Source organism: Euphorbia lathyris, chromosome 2 (genome assembly GCF_963576675.1).
Source record: "Euphorbia lathyris chromosome 2, ddEupLath1.1, whole genome shotgun sequence".
Taxonomy (NCBI): Eukaryota; Viridiplantae; Streptophyta; class Magnoliopsida; order Malpighiales; family Euphorbiaceae; genus Euphorbia; species Euphorbia lathyris.
Window position 1 is genome coordinate 114,673,621 of NC_088911.1, and position 20,452 is coordinate 114,694,072.

General features: G+C 42.6%; 1 protein-coding gene across 1 annotated transcript; it reads right to left on the minus strand.

Annotated features, from left to right (window-relative positions):
- Positions 1-7,141: 7,141 nt before the first annotated feature.
- LOC136217388 (uncharacterized) lies at positions 7,142-18,333 on the minus strand. Its single transcript, XM_066003990.1, has 6 exons — positions 18,038-18,333; positions 17,506-17,868; positions 17,331-17,412; positions 7,920-8,315; positions 7,499-7,849; positions 7,142-7,382 (listed from the first exon to the last, which is right to left on the minus strand). Exons 1-6 carry the CDS (start codon positions 18,331-18,333, stop codon positions 7,287-7,289), a joined length of 1,584 nt encoding a protein of 527 aa, XP_065860062.1. The 3' UTR covers positions 7,142-7,286.
- Positions 18,334-20,452: the final 2,119 nt, after the last annotated feature.

The following is a 20,452-nucleotide window of genomic DNA, read 5'->3' on the forward strand; positions in this document are numbered from 1 at the left end:
GAGCGTCTTCTATCACGGACTGACACCCACCAACAGAGCCATTGTTGACTCCGCAGCGGGTGGAGATTTGTTTAGAAAGACAGCAGCAGAGGCATATGACATGATCAATGAGCTGGCCAGAAAGAGTGTGCAGTGGCAAGAACAGAAGCTCGCCGGCCCCACTAGGCAGCGGGTATTTGCTGTGGAAGAATAGGAGCAAAATCCAGTTGTTGCAGATTTGAGTAGGAAGATGGATGTACTGTTGGCTACGCTTAGCCGACCTCCCACCTGTGTGCACTGTGGCGGTGACCACAATGGTAAGGATTGTCAAGCAGGTAGCCCTTTCGCTGGAGATGGGGTGGAGATGGTAAATTATGTTGGGGGGCAACCAAGATACAATCAGAATTACAACAACGGTAACCCCAACAACTACAACTCCTACAACAACAATGGCAACTACAGGAGGCCTCAGCACCCGAACCTCTCTTACGGGAATTCAAATCAGAATGTGCTCCGACCTCCTAACGGATTTGTTCAAGAGCATAGAGAGCAAGGGCTTGGCATGCCCCCATACCAACAGCAAAATCAAGGGCCAATGCAACACCCTAAGGAATCTGACGAAGTGATCACTCTTCTGAAGGAGATCTCAGCTAGGCTTGCCAACAACGAAGCCTTCTGCAAGGACTTGAGCAATCAGGTGGCTCAGATTAATAGGGACAGGCAGGAAAGGCCACAGGGTTCTCTCCCGAGCACAACGGAGAAGAATCCAAAGATCCTGAGAAAGGATTGAGTAAGGGGGAGAAATCGGGTTCTCCTCGGTTTTAATCCAAAGTTTGAACAATTTGATTCTGCAATTTTCTTTTCTCTTCTTTTATTTTTTGCTCTTATTTCCTGTTGTTATTTTGAATAATTGAATTTTGATCTTGTTAACTGTCAAACTTTGTTTCCCCCGTACTCTATATATATATAAAAAAAAAAAAAAAATTCGCCCAGCCTAGGCTAGTTGGGCACTGCCCAACTCACCGGGTTGGTCGGCCGAGCCAGCCAGCTCGGACGACAAGGGCTGTTCGGGATTTTAAAAAATCCCGAGCCAAAAAAAAAGAGGGACAAAGGAATTGGAAAAAGGAAAAGAATAAGAAAAGAAAAAAAAGGGGGGGGGGGGATGACTCATCATCCCTTTCCCCAACTTCTTCTTTCCTTCTCTCTTCTTTCTTTTCTTTTATCCCACCATTTTTCTTCTCCTTCCCTTTCTTTTCTTCAAAACCTAACCCCCCCAAATCCTTCATTCTAACCCGAATTCAAGATATAAGGTATGAATCTTTACCTATTTTTGATTTCTAACATGTTTGTAGACTTAGATTTTAGCTTAGGGTGATAATTTTTGAGATTTAAGGAAAACCTAAGTTTTGGTTTTTTTTTCTCAAATTAATGTCTTGTTTGCTTCTAAATTCTTGATTTCCTTGCAATTTATGTTAACATGATGATTAATCTATAGTTTGGGTATGATTCCTATTATTAATTTGTGAATATTTGGAGAAATTGCTCAATTTGGGCAAAATCCCCATTTTAGCTCAAAGTTCAACTATTCAATTAGTTAGAAACTTGTCAAAAAGGTTGGGAATTGCATTCTTCTTGTGTTTTAGTCATTGGGTATCTCCAATTTTGCATGAATTTTGTGAATTTCGGGTAAAACATTTAGGGACCAAATGCTTGATTTAGTCCCTAAATGCCTAAAGCTATGATTGTGCCTATGAATATGAATGATTTATTGAGGGTTTATGTTGAAGCTTGTAAATATTTTCTAACTCTCCCATTTTTGGTCTATTCCTCAGGAGATATGGGTCGGAAAGGAAAAGCTAAGATCGTCTTCGAGAACGAAGCCGAATCGGAGGTCGAGTTCGATGAGAACCTCCAAGCTAAGTATGATCCACCCTTTGGCCTTGTTGATGAACGTAAGGGTCTTTTGTATGATAGGTTTTCCAAACAAGACCTTGCTACACATATAATTGTCGATCAAACCTATTTGTCGAGTCTAGGTTTAAAGAAGGATTTCAATGAACTCCTCAGATTCCACGGCTGGTATAGACTAGCCACAACCCAGACTCCAGTTTATCACAATTTTACTATTGAATTCTTGACAACTTGGAAAAAGGAGCTGCCCTTGAGCGGTGGGAAGCATTCCTTTAGGCTAAACGGTAAACCTTACCGCATTGATGCCACCACACTAGCAGCCTTAATGGGGGTTTATAATCACCCAGAGGCAATCTCAGACTTTGAATTGCCTCTAACAAAAGATATAGCTTGGGAGCAACTCACAGGCATATCCAGCTTTAACTCCCAGACTGCTAGCCCGGGCGCTCTCCGAGACCCGCTTCTCAATCTCGTCCACAAGTTTGTGGCCCATAACTTGTTGGGCAAAAACGAGAGTAATAAAGTCTCAAAGACGGAATTGCTCATATTATGGTGTGTGGCCAACCACAAACCCGTGGACACTGTCAAGGCCGTATTTGAAGGCTTCTCGAGCCAAACAAGTAGAAAACGTGGTTCCCTAGGTCTTGGGCATCTAGTTACCAACCTGCTCGAGAGCCAATTCAAGAACTTAGATAATCCCGAAATTGCTATTTATCCTACTCTGCTAAACTCCAAGTTTTTGGAGAAATCTACTTTTCAAGGAGTTTTTAACAGGAACACAATTGGAGGAGCAAGCTCCAGCGGAGGAGGAAGAAAAAGGGCACGAGTTCCACAACAGAGAAGGGATGAAGAACCTGAGGAAGAAGAACCTGCAACGGCAGGAGACCAAAGGGAACACCAAGCGTCGGGGACGGAGGCCCAGTTCCAAGCCATCAACACCATGATGGCAGAAATGCGGGATCTTAACCTTCGGACTTTTAACACTGTTCAACAGATGGACCAACGGTTCACCAACTTTGAGCAGAATATGGACCGAAGGCTTTCGGGTCTTGAATACGTAGCGGCTGATTACTGCGAGCGCTACAACATGCCTTGGCCTTATCCCCCGGCCGATCAGTAAGTTGTCTTCTCCACCCTAACTTTTTACACTCGTATTTCATGATTTATAATGCAATGTTGGAACTTATTGCATATTTTAAGTGTGAGGAGGAGGGGTAGACAAACTTACAAAAATTGTATAAATTTTTAAATTTTTGTTGCGTCGTGTCTAGTTTAGGTTTGCGTTTTGGCGTTTTATTATGTTTTTGCATGTTTAGGACCTAAAACCGTGAACCTCCTTCGAATCTAAACTTCGTTATTTGTCTTTGAGGGCTGAGAACCGAATCTAAAATTGCATGACAACTAGTTTAGGTGTGGGACACAACTCTTGTATCTGTAAAAGCATGAGCTACAGTTTGCATTTAGACCCTACTTTTGAAGAAATGCTAAAATCATTACTTAGGTAGATAACTTAAGAATTGAAGGCATGTAATATTAAACTTGAGTTTGGGGAAAACTAGTAAACACAAAATTGAAACCCAAAGAATTGTGAGTTGAATTTGAGCCTAAGAGCGAACATCAAAAAGCTCTTTTTCTTGACATTTTTGTGTGAATGCTTTGACTTGTGGAAGATTACAGATTTTGCACCTAATACTGTGTTGAACCTACATGCAATGATTTGAGATGATAAACGATGAATCAGCCTCATTAGAATTAACCTTTTCTTTACCTTGTTTTTCTTTTTCATCCACTCTAGGAAGCCCCTTTGAGCCGACATTTTTGTAGTTTGTAGATTTTTCTTTCGTTCTAACCCGTTTTTGCGAACCACAACTTGGTTCGCTACTTAACCTTTGTTTTTGCAAAGCTCAAATTGAGCCTTTGTTTTTCTCTAGCGCTTTATCGTTGTTTATGGCATTATAGTAGCAAGCCAAAAGGCTAAGAAGTGAATGAGCATCACTATCCCAAAAGAAAAAAAAGAGAGAAGAAGAAAAACAGAAAAAGAAAAAGAAAAGAAAAGAGACGAACAAAAGGGAAGAACTCCATTCCCTAGTTCTTAGAAAAATAAAAAATGTCTCAAAGAAAACATCCCAAAAAGAAAACAATAAGGGACGAATAAAAAGCTCAATCACTTCATATTTGCTAAAGCCATTTAAACTTTGTTGTTGTAGCGCTAGAACACTTAACCTTTGTTGTACCTTTAACCCTCTAACCACATTACAACCCCAATTAGAGGCTGTTTTTGATATCATCGGAGTCATATAGCATAGTAGAGGAACTCGGATGAACGTTCAAAATCAACGTAATCCTAAGCAAGAATATAAGCCGAGAGTAAACACTTTAGCCACCAAAATTGTGTGAATGAGTGAACTACCTATGGTGAGGTGTTTTACTTAGCGATCCCCTCAAGCTCGTTCAATTGAACATGTGTTCCTTTACTTAAAACTATGACCTATTGTAATTGAAATACGGCTTTTGGATATCGTGTCTCTACTTTGTATTTTCGAATGCATGTAATTACAGATGCTCGAAATTGTGTCAAGCACCTAGTCAAACTGGGAAGTTTTCTAGCTTGCTTGTGATGGCGGGTTTAGTTTTTTTTTAGTTTACTTGGGGACAAGTAAAGTTTTAAGCGCGAGGAGGTTTGATAGGGGTCAAAAACACCTATCTTTGGGTACAGTTTTAGGACGGTTTTTAGGTTTATTTAGCTAATAAGCGAGCAATTCTCGCATTTAAATGCTTTTGTGTGAGTTAGTTAGAAATTGGAAGCATTCTATTTACTTTTCGTCGTTTAGGCTCGTTTTGTGATCAATTTAGGCAAATACGGCCGAAATAACACGCATAATAGAATTCCGTTATCTTTTGAAGCTAATTGGTCCGTCAAAAGTCGCACCAAACGAAGCGTTTGCTCAAAATAAGCGATTGACGGATCAATTCGGCTTTTGGACTAATGTTTTCTGGAGTTTTTATGCATGTGCAGGTGTAAGTTCGGACGAAAAAGGGTTTGGAAGTCATCCGGTACGGATCGAGCGCGCTTCGGGCGAAAACGCTCGGCGAGCAGGGCCCCCCGGGCCATTTCTGCTCGTCGAGCAGGCCTCTGGAGTCCTGCTCGCCGAGCAGGGTGCCAGGAGCCTGCTCGCCGAGCAGGCCACCAGGCGCCTGCTCGGCGAGCAGGGGCTGCTCGTCGCAATCCTGCTCGGCGAGCAGCCTTTCCTGCTCGGCGAGCAGACCTGCGGGAATTGGTCAAAAAGACCAATTCCGCCCCCACGAAGCCACGTTAGGCCCCACGTCTTCCTACACCAACAAGGACACGAAATTAGGTCAAAACGAGGCCCGAGACGCGTCTATAAATAGGAATTTTCAATTGTAAATTAGATATCTTTTGTTTTTATAATTTTCTTATCTTCCACCTCGAGAAATCCTCTCCACCTCCTCCAAAACCTTCAAACCTCCATTAAAGACGCCTCCGAAGCTCCATTCACCGAGGATTGCTCGAGCTCCATCCTTAAGTCCTAGGAAGACGCCTGCATTGGTTGACAGGTTCCCTGAAAGGGATTTTTCTTCTTTTATAACTTGTTTATCCTATGATACATGCTATGAATCTTAGGCTTATTGTAACTTCGTGACAATGTTCTCCATCTTTGATTAATATAATAGTTTTGTTTCTTCAATTGTTTTAATGCTTTGAATCTTTGTCTTACGCTTTGTTTGATTGGTTTAACTCATTCGATAATCCCAAAATCAAGTTGGCACATATTGCGAGCTGAATCTGACCTAGTCAGTGCCTATAGGATTGACGACCCTATAGAAGATTAAGCCCAAATTACTGAGCCTTAGAGCTAGTTTCGGCCTTACAAGGGAATCACGAACTAGGAACTTTAGGAGGATAGGTCGGGTTAATCGCCTCGAACACAAGTGACTTAGATTTTAATCCAATTGTTTAAACAATCTATTTCCATTATCATCGTATCCCTCCATGATCCTTTAGATGATTGCATTGACAAAAGATCACTTAGGAGTAGTTTAACTTAATTAGGGGTAGAGTAATTTAGTTAGGGTTAGAATAACTTAGTCAGAATTAGATAATCTAGTTAGGATTAGTGCAAACCAACCTAGGAGTAGATTAATTAAACAAAACCAACTCAAACCCCTTAAGCCTAGATAACATCCGAGACTTAGTAATTCGGTACTTGCAGAAATAAATCCTGTGGACGATAACCTGGACTTAAACCCAGAAATTTATTACTTGATAACGACGGGGTACACTTATCCCTCAGATCGGGTTCTTCACGGAATCCGCATCAGGCAACGCCGTTCTCCTTGGTATATGGGGCCGAAGCCGTTCTCCCGATTGAGATTGAAAAGCGATTGTTGAGAATCGCAGTAGAAGTAGAGATTCCCGAGACGGAATGGGTGAAGAAGCGATATGAGCAGTTAGCATTGGTGGACGAGAAAAGGATGGAGGCTCTTTACCATGTGCAGTTATATCAGAGAAGAATGGCCCGAGCCTTCAACAAAAAGATCAAGGCCAGCCCTATCAAAGAAGGGGACATTGTGCTGAAACAGATCGAAATGACGCACACCGACCCTAGGGGAAAGTTCAGGCCAAACTGGGAAGGACCATTCCTCGTGAAGAAGATCCTAAGCAAAGGGGCGGTGAAGCTAACTACTATGGACGGCATGGAGTTCTCCGAACCTACTAATCTGGATAGGCTTAAGAAATACTTTTCGTAAAAAAAAGAGAAAGAAATGAAAATTCCCGATAGGTTGAAAACCCGCAAAGGGCGACCTATGCAACAATAAGGGACATCCCAATGGGTGAAAACCCGAAAGGACACTCATTTGAAAATTCCGGGATAATAAAAGGAGAGTTGAAAAATCGCTGGGATCTGAAAACCAAAAAGGGCGGGTCCTGGTAACAGTGGTTATATCTTGAGCAATTATGAAAATAATGTATAAGCGGCTAAGTATTTCTGTTGGTTGTAAATAAATAAAGGCATGAATATATTTGAAGAGGATGATTGGAATCATTATAATCTACTGAATGCATTGTATTATGAATCATGAGTTATACATTTCCTACCTCTTTCACATAAAAAGCCTACGTCCTATCCACCCCTCTCCCTATATACAAGCTATACATCGGGGTAATACTAATGAGAGAACTACAAATAATGAGCCTAATAAGGAGGAAAATCCCAGAAGTCCTCAAAGTCCCTCAGATGAGAAGCTCGCTCCGCAGATAAGGCCTCCTCAGTAACCCGACGACCCTCCTCGGCAGCAAGGCGCCCCGCGGTCTCCACTCGCGGCATCTCCTCTGGGGCAATACGCCCCTCGGTCTCCACTTGCATCATCTCCGACTAGTGAGCATTTCTCTCTCGATAGACATGCCCGACCCTAGCATCGACATCCCTCTGTGACTCACTGAACCGCTGCTCGTTCGCATGAAGAGCGCTCTGCAAAAAAAAAGAAGAAAAAAAAACATCAAAACAGACAACAACAGAAGTCATACATACATATGTGCATCACACGCATACATTTCACTACACTAAAACAGAATAAGAATGCTCACCAGGTGGCCGGCACAGCGCAGGTTGAGCTGCTCTCTGAAATAACCAGACAATCCCATGTAATCGGTACACGTCTCCCTCGAAGTATGCAAGGCATCAGGAGGATCGAACGGCATCCTCGAGGTAAAAACGGAAGGGGCTGTCTCAACGCTGGAGTAAGCTACGCCCGCCTCGCCATAATGAACCGTCGAGAAATCTCTCTCTGGGATCGGGAAGGGTGTGCCAAGGCGGAGCTGCTCTGGTCGGGCAGCACCAGAGGACTCACCCGCATAATAAGAAGCCTCACTCACGGATGTCCGGGCTCGGGTGCCATCGAAAAAGTCCGATGTCCAAGCACTCCTCAAGGAACCCTCCTGCAAATAAAGGCAAAATGAATACAACTAACTATCTCATAAACAAAGAATAAATAAGTCAGGCACTCACCGGAACCTCCTCTAATCTAAAGACTCCAGCAACGGCCGCCGCCGAGAACACGTCATCCGCAGGGTCCATGTCCATCGCAACCTCGGGGGGATCCAACAGAGTCAACAATGTCGATAAATAATGGGCACGACGCCCCGCGTGGTCCCACACGTCCCGAGCCACAAATCGACGAGTCAGCTCGCTGCGTATCTCCTGCAGGGACATGATCCTCACCGTAAACATGGACACAAGAATCTCACCAGGTGTCCAATGTGTGGCGCTAACCCCGGTAAAGCTCTGGTTGCCCAAATACCATGCTCGCACGCACGGGCCAGTGAGCACACACTGCTGCCCCTGAATACGGGTGACATAAGCATAATCGGGACCAAAGTCGAGGTCGTCCCATCTGAATGAAATCTGAAAAATAAAAGAAAAGTCAGACGAGATCAAATGAAAATCCAGCATAGTTAGGAGACGATCACCTGTCCCAAGCTCCGCGTGTCGATCCATGATAGGAGTCGTGCCACCGTCCGGCTCTTCTCGTCGCGCAGATTAAAGTCACTCCACCTCGCCATAAGTGGAAGCCTAACCGCGCGCGGTCTACTACTGCGGGCGCTCGGAAGAATTCGCCTCTCATAGGCCCAAACCTGCTCGTAGAAACTGATGTCAGAAGCAGAAATCGTGAAAAGAATAAAGAGACAAGCCAAGGATAGAGGACGTACCAGGAGGGAAAAGGTGTAACCGCCGAAATCCTTGCGCTTCCGGCAAGTCAAGTCAAGGAACTTGTATAGAAAGGCCAAGCCAGCTCCCGCCCAATCGTAGGACGACACTGCGTCCAAATCACGGAAAGCCTAGATGAGACCCGCATGTATGGTTCCGCTCTTGGTGCGGAAGATCATCTCGCCTAAAGCATACAGAAGGAAGCTGCGAGTGGCCTGATCTGTGTCATCTCGGTCACAGAAATCCCTGTGGCTCAATAGCCCGAAGGTAGTAACAAACTTCATCGGGGTGGCCTTGACACCCGTGTAGACTCCGGGTCCGATCAGATCAGATATCTCGGCACGGTCAACCCGAGGACGCACCATGTCAAAGCAAAGCGGGACTGGGGTGCCGCTACCCTGCAATCCGATCAGCAGTGAGAAGTCGCGGGGGCGAGATCGTCATCTCCCCAAATGAGAAGTGGAAGGTGTGGGTCGAGTCTACCCATCTCTCGCATAAGGCGTGCAAGCCGAACCGGTCGCACACTCCGTTGGCGCGAGGCAACGCCAAGATGAAGGGCTCGAAGCCCAACTCTCGTACTCGGGCTTTAGCCACCGGGCTAAGCATGGCATGCCAAATATGAATGTCTACGGTAGTCCCGCTAATGCCAATAACCTGGAAGGAACAGTACGGGTAAGGAAAGAGGCCAAACTAAAGTCATTACTCCGCGAGAGCCTCACTTCTATGCGTATGTCTAATAAGAATTTTGTTAACCTAGTTATTCTTTCGGTTATGTTTAAATCTAACATGGAAGTTCCTTTCGATTTGGATCGTTACTCTTTGAGATTTCATTCGTAGGATCATTTGTACAGGATTTGATTAATTCATTATTCTTTGGTGTTCCACTCTCCCGCGTGCTTGCGAGGGGCTGAATCCAATTCTAACTTGGGTTAAAAGCGTTTAATTTAATTATTTACGTTTTTTGTACACTATTCACGTGCATTATTCACGTTTTACTATTCACGTGCACTATTCACGTTTTACTATTCACGTGCACTATTCACGTTTTTACCATTCACGTGCATTATTCACGTTTTTACTATTCACGTTTTTTTTTGCGGCTAGCATGCATTATTCACGTTTTTACTATTCACATGCACTATTCACGTTTTTTGCGGTTAGCATGCATTATTCATGTTTTCTACTATTCACGTGCGCTATTCACGTTTTTACTATTCACGTGCACTATTCACGTTTTTTACCATTCACGTGCACTATTCACGTTTTTACTATGGCCATGCATTGTTCGTATTTTTACTATTCACATGCATATAGTTTATATTCTTTCAACAAATAAAAAGCATAAAGCGTTGCTCACGTGCATAAAAATTCGCATTTTCTAACTAAGAGTCTTCTAAGCAGCTTAAAGGTTAGCATGCAAATGACGTTCAAAGTGGGGCTGCTAAAGCCTAGAAGTCGTGTCAAAAGATAAAGAATAAGGGGGTACTTACCGGATTGATATTGGTCCGGCTCAAATGAGAAGCAGGATTCTGAAAAGGAGCCACTCTAGTCAAGTCCTCAAAACCCGCCTCCATACCCTTCGTGCCATCGTATCTATCCGAACCCATCACGAGAATGCTCTAAGTTTAGTGCTAGAGAGAGAGAGAGAGAAGAGAGAGAAGGTGTGGGGTTGAAATGAAACCCCACCACCTTATATAGAAGAAGGGAATGACATTCCCGTAAATAGCGAAAAAGGTACGATGTGACATAAAGGTAAAAAGTAAATAATTAATTACCAGGTGCACAGACCTCCGATTTGCAGTCCGTTTCAGCCTGCATTTCTGCCAGGCAGTGACCAATACCCTAAGGATATGACTCCAGACGACAGCCGAAATTTTACAAAACAGTGGCGCCAGTCAAAATACAGACAACAGTCAACGGAAAAATAATTTTTAGTCTAAAATGTTCCCGACGAAGAGATAAGGACGTTCCTATCAACAAATCAAACACCCGAGATGTTAGCTCCAGTAAAAATACAGACAACGATGTTAAAATTCAAAATTGCTAAAGAGAGCCTTTTTGCTCTTGAGCCATCTTGCCCATGGTCGATGACCGGGATTACTTTTGAGCCATCTTACTTACGGTCGATGACCGAGGTTGCTTTTGAGCCATCTTGGCTACGGTCGATGACCGGGGTTGCTTTTGAGCCATCTTGCCTACGGTCGATGACCGGGGTTGCTTTTGAGCCATCTTACCTACGGTCGATGACCGAGGTTGCTTTTGAGCCATCTTGCCTACGGTCGATGACCGAGGTTGCTTTTGAGCCATCTTACCTACGGTCGATGACCTGGGTTGCTTTTGAACCGTCTTACCTACGGTCGATGACCGGGGTTGCTTTTGAGCCATCTTACCTACGGTCGATGACCGAGGTTGCTTTTGAGCCATCTTACCTATGGTCGATGACCGGGGTTGCTTTTGAGCCATCCTACCTATGGTCGATGACCGAGGTTGCTTTTGAGCCGTCTTACCTACGGTCGATGACCGGGGTTGCTTTTGAGCCATCTTACCTACGTTGCTTTTGAGCCATCTTACCTACGGTCGATGATCGAGGTTGCTTTTGAGCCATCTTACCTACGGCCGATGACCGAGGTTGCTTTTGAGCCATCTTACCTACGGTCGATGATCGAGGTTGCTATTAAGAGCCATTTTTTTACCCGCAGTCGACGACTAGGGTCGCTAGAAAGAGCCATTTACCCACGGTTGGTTTAGACGAGGGTCCCCAAGGAAAGCATCCACCGGTAGCCGATTTAAAGGCAAAGGCGGGATAGCCAAAGGTGAAGACTGAAGACAAGGCCGGAGTGTGCGGTGCAGAGATCAGGTATTCTTCCTCCTACTCTATATGTGTCTCTTACTTTAATATATTTCCATTGCATGTGCTGCGTTAGCGAAAAAAACGTTTTCAAAACACACACATAACTGTCAAAATAGGAAAGTAGGGGCAACTGTAGACACCGAGTCGGAGGACCTGTGACGAAAACCCATAACAAGACGGTTGAAACGGTTGGTTCCGATAAGTTAAAAAAATAATAATAATAAAATAAAAATCACGAGGGGGGTCTGTAGGGGTTGCGAGTGCTCAGCGACGTTGGGCGAGCGCTTAGCGGCAGCCGACGCGCGTCCAGCAGCTGGGCGCGCGCGCCCAACCTACGTTGGGTGTACGCCCAACATTCATTGGGTGGACGCCCAACTTTTGTTGGGCGTACGCCCAACTTTTGTTGGGCGTACGCCCAACTTCTGTTGGGCGTGCGCGCCCAACCATCGTTGGGCATTCGCCCAGCGCCGTTGGGCATCCGCCCAATGAATGTTGGGCGTACGCCCAATGTAGGTTGGGCGCGCGCGCCCAGATGCCGCGGGGCGTGCACCCCGTGCTACTGGACGCGCGTCCAACTGCCGTCGGACGCGTGTCGGCTGCCGCTAGGCGCTCGCCCAATGTCGTTGAGCACTCGCAACCCCTACAGACCCCCCTCGTGATTTTTATTTTATTATTATTATTTTTTTAACTTATCGGAACCAACCGTTTCAACCGTCTTGTTATGGGTTTTCGTCACAGGTCCTCCGACTCGGTGTCTACAGTTGCCCCTACTTTCCCATTTTGACAGTGATGTGTGTGTTTTGAAAACGTTTTTTTTGCTAACGCAGCACATGCAATGGAAATATATTAAAGTAAGAGACACATATAGAGTAGGAGGAAGAATACCTGATCTCTGCACCGCACGCTCCGGCCTTGTCTTTAGTCTTCACCTTTGGCTATCCCGCCTTTGCCTTTAAATCGGCTACCGGTGGATGCTTTCCTTGGGGACCCTCGTCTAAACCAACCGTGGGTAAATGGCTCTTTCTAGCGACCCTAGTCGTCGACTGCGGGTAAAAAAATGGCTCTTAATAGCAACCTCGATCATCGACCGTAGGTAAGATGGCTCAAAAGCAACCTCGGTCATCGGCCGTAGGTAAGATGGCTCAAAAGCAACCTCGGTCATCGACCGTAGGTAAGATGGCTCAAAAGCAACGTAGGTAAGATGGCTCAAAAGCAACCCCGGTCATCGACCGTAGGTAAGACGGCTAGCATGCATTATTCACGTTTTTACTATTCACATGCACTATTCACGTTTTTTGCGGTTAGCATGCATTATTCATGTTTTCTACTATTCACGTGCGCTATTCACGTTTTTACTATTCACGTGCACTATTCACGTTTTTTACCATTCACGTGCACTATTCACGTTTTTACTATGGGCATGCATTGTTCGTATTTTTGTTATTCACATGCATATAGTTTATATTCTTTCAACAAACAAAAAGCATAAAGCGTTGCTCACGTGCATAAAAATTCGCATTTTCTAACTAAGAGTCTTCTAAGCAGCTTAAAGGTTAGCATGCAAATGACGTTCAAAGTGGGGCTGCTAAAGCCTAGAAGTCGTGTCAAAGGACAAAGAATAAGGGGGTACTTACCGGATTGATGTTGGTCCGGCTCAAATGAGAAGCAGGATTCTGAAAAGGAGCCACTCTAGTCAAGTCCTCAAAACCCGCCTCCATACCCTTCGTGCCATCGTATCTATCCGAACCCATCACGAGAATGCTCTAAGTTTAGTGCTAGAGAGAGAGAGAGAGAAGAGAGAGAAGGTGTGGGGTTGAAATGAAACCCCACCACCTTATATAGAAGAAGGGAATGACATTCCCGTAAATAGCGAAAAAGGTACGACGTGACATAAAGGTAAAAAGTAAATAATTAATTACCAAGTGCACAGACCTCCGATTTGCAGTCCGTTTCAGCCTGCATTTCTGCCAGGCAGTGACTAATACCCTAAGGATATGACTCCAGACGACAGCCGAAATTTTACAAAACAGTGGCGTCAGTCAAAATACAGACAACAGTCAATGGAAAAATAATTTTTAGTCTAAAATGTTCCCGACGAAGAGATAAGGACGTTCCTATCAACAAATCAAATACCCGAGACGTTAGCTCCAGTAAAAATACAGACAACGATGTTAAAATCCAAAATTGCTAAAGAGAGCCTTTTTGCTCTTGAGCCATCTTGCCCACGGTCGATGACCGGGGTTGCTTTTGAGCCATCTTACCTACGGTCGATGACCGAGGTTGCTTTTGAGCCATCTTGCCTACGGTCGATGACCGGGGTTGCTTTTGAGCCATCTTGCCTACGGTCGATGACCGGGGTTGCTTTTGAGCCATCTTACCTACGGTCGATGACCGAGGTTGCTTTTGAGCCATCTTGCCTACGGTCGATGACCGAGGTTGCTTTTGAGCCATCTTACCTACGGTCGATGACCTGGGTTGCTTTTGAACCTCTTACCTACGGTCGATGACCGGGGTTGCTTTTGAGCCATCTTACCTACGGTCGATGACCGAGGTTGCTTTTGAGCCATCTTACCTATGGTCGATGACCGGGGTTGCTTTTGAGCCATCCTACCTACGGTCGATGACCGAGGTTGCTTTTGAGCCGTCTTACCTACGGTCGATGACCGGGGTTGCTTTTGAGCCATCTTACCTACGTTGCTTTTGAGCCATCTTACCTACGGTCGATGACCGAGGTTGCTTTTGAGCCATCTTACCTACGGCCGATGACCGAGGTTGCTTTTGAGCCATCTTACCTACGGTCGATGATCGAGGTTGCTATTAAGAGCCATTTTTTTTACCCGCAGTCGACGACTAGGGTCGCTAGAAAGAGCCATTTACCCACGGTTGGTTTAGACGAGGGTCCCCAAGGAAAGCATCCACCGGTAGCCGATTTAAAGGCAAAGGCGGGATAGCCAAAGGTGAAGACTGAAGACAAGGCCGGAGCGTGCGGTGCAGAGATCAGGTATTCTTCCTCCTACTCTATATGTGTCTCTTACTTTAATATATTTCCAGTGCATGTGCTGCGTTAGCGAAAAAACGTTTTCAAAACACACACATCACTGTCAAAATAGGAAAGTAGGGGCAACTGTAGACACCGAGTCGGAGGACCTGTGACGAAAACCCATAACAAGACGGTTGAAACGGTTGGTTCCGATAAGTTAAAAAAATAATAATAATAAAATAAAAATCACGAGGGGGGTCTGTAGGGGTTGCGAGTGCTCAGCGACGTTGGGCGAGCGCCTAGCGGCAGTCGACGCGCGTCCGACGGTAGTTGGACGCGCGTCCAGCAGCGCGGGGCGCACGCCCCGCGGCAGCTGGGCGCGCGTGCCCAACCTACGTTGGCCGTACGCCCAACATTCGTTGGGCGGACGCCCAACGGCGCTGGGCGAATGCCCAACGATGGTTGGGCGCGCGCGCCCAACAGAAGTTGGGCGTACGCCCAACAAAAGTTGGGCGTTCGCCCAACTGATGTTGGGCGTCCGCCCAACCATTTTGGGCGTAGCCCGACGCCCGTCGGGCTACGCCCAAAATATTTTGGGATCCGTGCCTATAAAAAGCACGGATCCCCATGCAAGAATGGAGGAGGATTTTTGGGAGCTTCTCACTCTAAAACATTTTTTAGAGAGAGAAAGTTATTTTTTTGGGAAAAAACATTTTTTTTCCTAAAAAATCCGAATTTCCTAAAAGTTAAAATTTTACTAAAAACACTGAAAAACACAAAAATCGTAACTCGTGGAATCAACCGACTTCAGCTGTCAATACCGATCTTGAGGTATTATCCGAGGACTAGACTCGTTTTATTTATTTCCTTTATTTATTCATTTTATTTGTTTTATTTATTTAAGGTGATAGTTTTATTTATTTAACTAGTTATTTATTTATCACGTTTTATTTAACATTCCGTATTTATTTAATTTTTTGTCTCGTATTAAATAAACGCTTGGATTTGTTTTGAAATAAAAACCTCGTTTAACATCCCAATACGAACCGTGATCCGATCCAAAGGTAGTTCGGGATTAAAAAAAACGTTGTAATTATAAGTTTTGGAAAACATTTCTAAATAACGTTTTAAAAGAAAACCTCGTTTTAGGAGTCTCCGTTATAGACTATGATCCAATTTGGGTAGTTCGGAGGTCCAAAACGATAGAATAGATCTAATCTAAAGTGTTTGAACAAATCTGGAAAGTATAGGGACTGCTGTTGATATTCTGCCTTTTCTGTCACTAACAGCAGATTAGCGACGGATTTTCTGTCGGTAAAATCTGCTGGAATCCGAAAATCCCTCTTTTAACCCTCTTTTCTCAACTTTTTGATATTTCTACTTGTATATATATGTATATAACTATGTAATATATTTTTAAAAATTACTTTTGAGTCCTATAACTATTAATTACGTATTATATATCTATATATTTCATATTTGGAACTTAATTCATTTTGATTTGGTTTTGTAAAATATTATATTTGTATATATATATATATAGCTTTTTGGCTCATTTAAAGTTATATTAGTTATTATTTAGGGTGGAAGTTATTTTCCATATGTTTATTACTTAAAACCATTTGGAATTAAACGTTATTCTTCATATTTATGAACTTTGTTCATTTTTTTTACATGTCTTGAATTAGAATAAAAATGTATTATATTTAGTAGTTTTCACTTTCTTTATTATATCGTATAGTATCTTTTACTTGTTTTTATATATGGATATATCCTTATTTTTAGATAAAAATGTATATCTATATGTATTTTCACTCTATTTTCGTATATATGTATATATTTCAAATATATTTGGTTGGGTGAATTTGGCCTTGATTTGTTAATTGTGGTGATTATGAAAATTAAAGAGAGTGAAATTGGGGAAAATAAGCTACAAAAGGACTTCAATTTAATTGTGTAAATTAAAGGCATTTGGAGACTTTCAAAATGTAAATAAGAGTTTTTGACTTCTTTTTGGTTCCGAGTGGTTTTCCAAAACTTCACGTTTTAAAACCTTAATCCGTTCCAACGGCGGATTAAGCGAACCTTGTAATTAAAATCGTTTTCTATTTGTAAATAATAGAGTTTTGAATCGTTTTCTTGTCTAAATGGTTTTGTACAAAAATAAATGAACTTGTATGTTTAATCACGTTTTTTTGTTAAAGCTTCTTATCTCACGTTTTCAAGCGCTCGAGTTGTTCCAACGGCGATTCGAGTCGATGTTATGTAAATTAACGGGGTTTTGAAACGTACCTAAATCGTTCCAACGGCGATTAAGGTACGAACCATGTAAATAAACTCGTTTTTGGGAATGAGATTAGCTTAGAGTTAGTGTATAGCCTAAAGCATAACATCATACTGTGAATAAATCAATTCTTTCTTCTCCCCTCTCTCTCCTGTATACTTTAAAATTACGCAAAATGGGTGATTCTTTACTAAAGTGGCTTTCAAATAACATGCTCAAACGGTTTTCAAAGCGAGAAAGAAAAGGTTTCAAATGAATTTTAAACTTAAAGAAATATGCGATTAGTCCGTTATCGCCTAACACGCTAAGTAGGAGGCCGGTGGTTCATAAACGGGCGATGTCAGGGTGCCTAGTAGCCTTTCTCCGGAAAGGAGCTAGCCTTCTCGGCTCGTACCTAAGTTTCCCGAACCCACACCGGTCTCCCGCAAGGGATCGATGTTCATTTTCCCATTCGTGGGTGGCGACTCTTCCATACTCCAGGCTCCGGTCCTGCCGAGCAGCTTGATTCCGCGATTGGTTGCTTTCGGCGCCAATCACAGCATCTGCCGTCAACGGTGTCCACCCCCCGGTCCGCTCGGGCGAGGCCGTGGCACCTACACCAGTCATAGATCTTCTACTGTCAACATCTCCAACATAATCAGAGTCTGAAAAACCTGTTACCAAACACCCTGTATCACCTCTATAAATGAGACCAATGTCAGATGTACCTTTTAGGTACTTAAAAATCCTCTTCACAGCTTGTCAATGCTCCTTGCCAGGTTCACCCATAAACCTGCTAACAACACTAACAGATTGTGCAAGATTAGGTCTAGTGCAGACCATTGCATACATCAAGCTTCCTACTGCACTAGCATAGGAAACTCGAGACATGTACTCATTCTCTTCAGCAGAATTAGGTGCAAAAGCAATAGACAGACGTGCACTTGCAGCACTAGGAGTATCTATGGGCTTTGCGGTAGACATGCCAAATCCTGACAAAATCTTCTGAATATAGCCCTTCTGTGACAGAAAAAGCTTCCTTTTGCTTCTGTCCCTGTAAATCTCTATTCCCAGAATTTTCCGAGCTGCACCCAAATCCTTCATCTTGAACTCTGCATTGAGAAGACCCTTCAACTTCTGAATGTCGCGCTTCTTCCTTGCAGTATCAACATGTCATCTACATACAACACTAGATAGATAAAAGACTCATCTTCCAGTTTATTGTAATAGACACAACAATCATATTGGCTCCTGGTGTAGCTCAGCTGCATCATGTAGCTGTCAAACCTCTTATACCACTGCCTAGGAACTGCTTAAGTCCATACAAGGACTTCTTCAACTTGCAAACATAATTCTCCTTTCCAGGAATCTGGATACCATCTGGTTGGGTCATGTATATCTCTTCCTCCAAATCTCCATGCAGAAAGCCTATCTTTACATCAAGTTGCTCAAGCTCTAAATCCTGATGTGTAACGATAGCTAGCAACACTCTAATAGAGGTGTGTCTGACTACTGGTGAGAATATCTCATTATAATCCATTCCATCTCTTTGATTGAAGCCTCTAGCAACAACTCTAGCCTTATACTTGACTCCCCATGCAGGTGACATCCCTTCCTTCATCTTGAGAACCCACTTGCAAGTTATAATCTTTCTCCATGGAGGTGGTGTGACTAAATCCCATGTCTGATTCTTGTGAAGGGACTCTATTGAGCGATTTCCGCAAGTGCACGGTATACGCTTGTAGTAATAAAAGATATCGAACCCACAAGGAACACTTTTTAATAAAAACTTATTTTAATTCAGATTTAATTCACGTCTTTTAGGTTTAACTAGAAAATCGTTTAATTGTTTGGATTTGTTTGGTTTGGATAGAAATAGATTGCTGAGACTTAGAAAGCAATTCTGTCAATAGTTTTAATTACACTACAGGAACTTTAATGTTTAAGAATAAGAAGTACACGAAACTTGCTTGCATTAAGCAAGAAAGCAACTATAACTTTGATTAGATTATAATTATGTAATAATTTATCATTTAACGCAATTAATGGGCTTCGAACTGCAGACGATCTTTCTACGGTCGGAACATATCGATACCTTAATCAAATTGGTGTTTTATGTCTATAAGCCGAGCTATTGATCATATCATCCATAAATCCTAATCCTTTTAAGTGTTCAACAAAGTTTCCTTAGAAATATATTTTATGTAAAAGGTTTTATTGAAAACACAAGTTTATTACTTTGAAGAACATATTGTCAGAACATACTTCAGAATAACAACAGTAAACATAAATTGAATAGAAAAGATATATTATTATTGATTGTGAATCTTCACAAGTTAACAGAGAAGAAGAAACATGGATATCATTTTAACTAATTTGAGTTCCGGGTTGTCAATCCTTTCCTCAAACTTTGTAGGTTTGTCAGACCCTGGGGCGCTTTAGCTGCTAATTCTTCTCATTGAATCCTCGAAATAGAGATCGCTGAATCCACTATCAGAATGAAAACTTGTCTTCGAACAATTCTTGAATCTAAACTAATTGAAACTATGTTTGTAACTAAACTAAAGAACAACTTGTGTACAACAAGTTTGTTTTTTACAGAAAAGAAAACTAAATCTAACTCTTCATTAAATCAGAGTTTCTTCAACAAAATATTCAACTCTCTAACAACCTTGAATTCTGAAATGAGACATCTATTTATAATTACTAAAAGGTTGTGTTTGAAGTGTCGTGTCCGCTAGTGAAGGGTCGTTTCTATCCGGAAGAACAAACACGTTATTTGGAATTAAAACATGTGAAATCAGTGCTGAAACTTCATTGTTGCTACCGAGATTATTGAAATCTCGATCGCGGAATGGGGCTGAGGGAGATTGTTGAACGAACGCGCGTTTTCAAGACTGAAATACGCGTGTCGCGACCGAGATATTGGGAATCTCGGTCGTGACAGGGACTTTCGTTCCCATTCGTGATCGTTTCCCAACTCCTTGTATCAGTGTTCTGAATTTGTACGTGCTTTTAGCTCGTAAATGTGATTTCTCTCTCGTTTTTGCTCCGTTTTAGCTCCTATTTGGATTTTACCTAATAATTAAGTACCTTGCACAATAGAAACAAATATAGACGTAAAAGTACTCTAAATAAATATAATTAACACGATTTCAATATAAAATTTGTAAGAAATTAGGCTAAGGTATAGCAGCGGAAATATAAAATTTTTAACCTATTTCCATTAACCCTAGGATCCAGTAATAGTTATTTCATATAGAGAGGGATAAGAAGAATTACCTTTTGATGATCAATCTACCGTTGTTAATGAAGTGCCCACAACTCTTCTCCGAGTTCCCAAACACGAAATAAAACACGGGAAGATTAATTTAGAATCAACCGTTGAATAGCAACCAAAGTAGATTGCCTCTAATTAATCAACACAAGATCAATGATAAGAGAAATAGATGAAATCAATTGATCGGAAGGAAGCCGTAGAGAAATCTCATCCTCGAACTAGGGGTGTCGAATTTTCTCTCTCTTGCACTAGGTTGGATTTCGAAAATCTCACTAGGGTTGGCACTCTTGGATTTCGAAAATCCTAAGGGAGGGGGTATTTATAATCTCTTGTATCTAATCCCTAGTTAGATAGAATTAGGTTATTGAATAGGAATTCAATTCGGAATAGGATTCCTAATTATTATCTCATTATATATCTAATATATTAAGGATAATAATAATAACCTTATTGGATAATA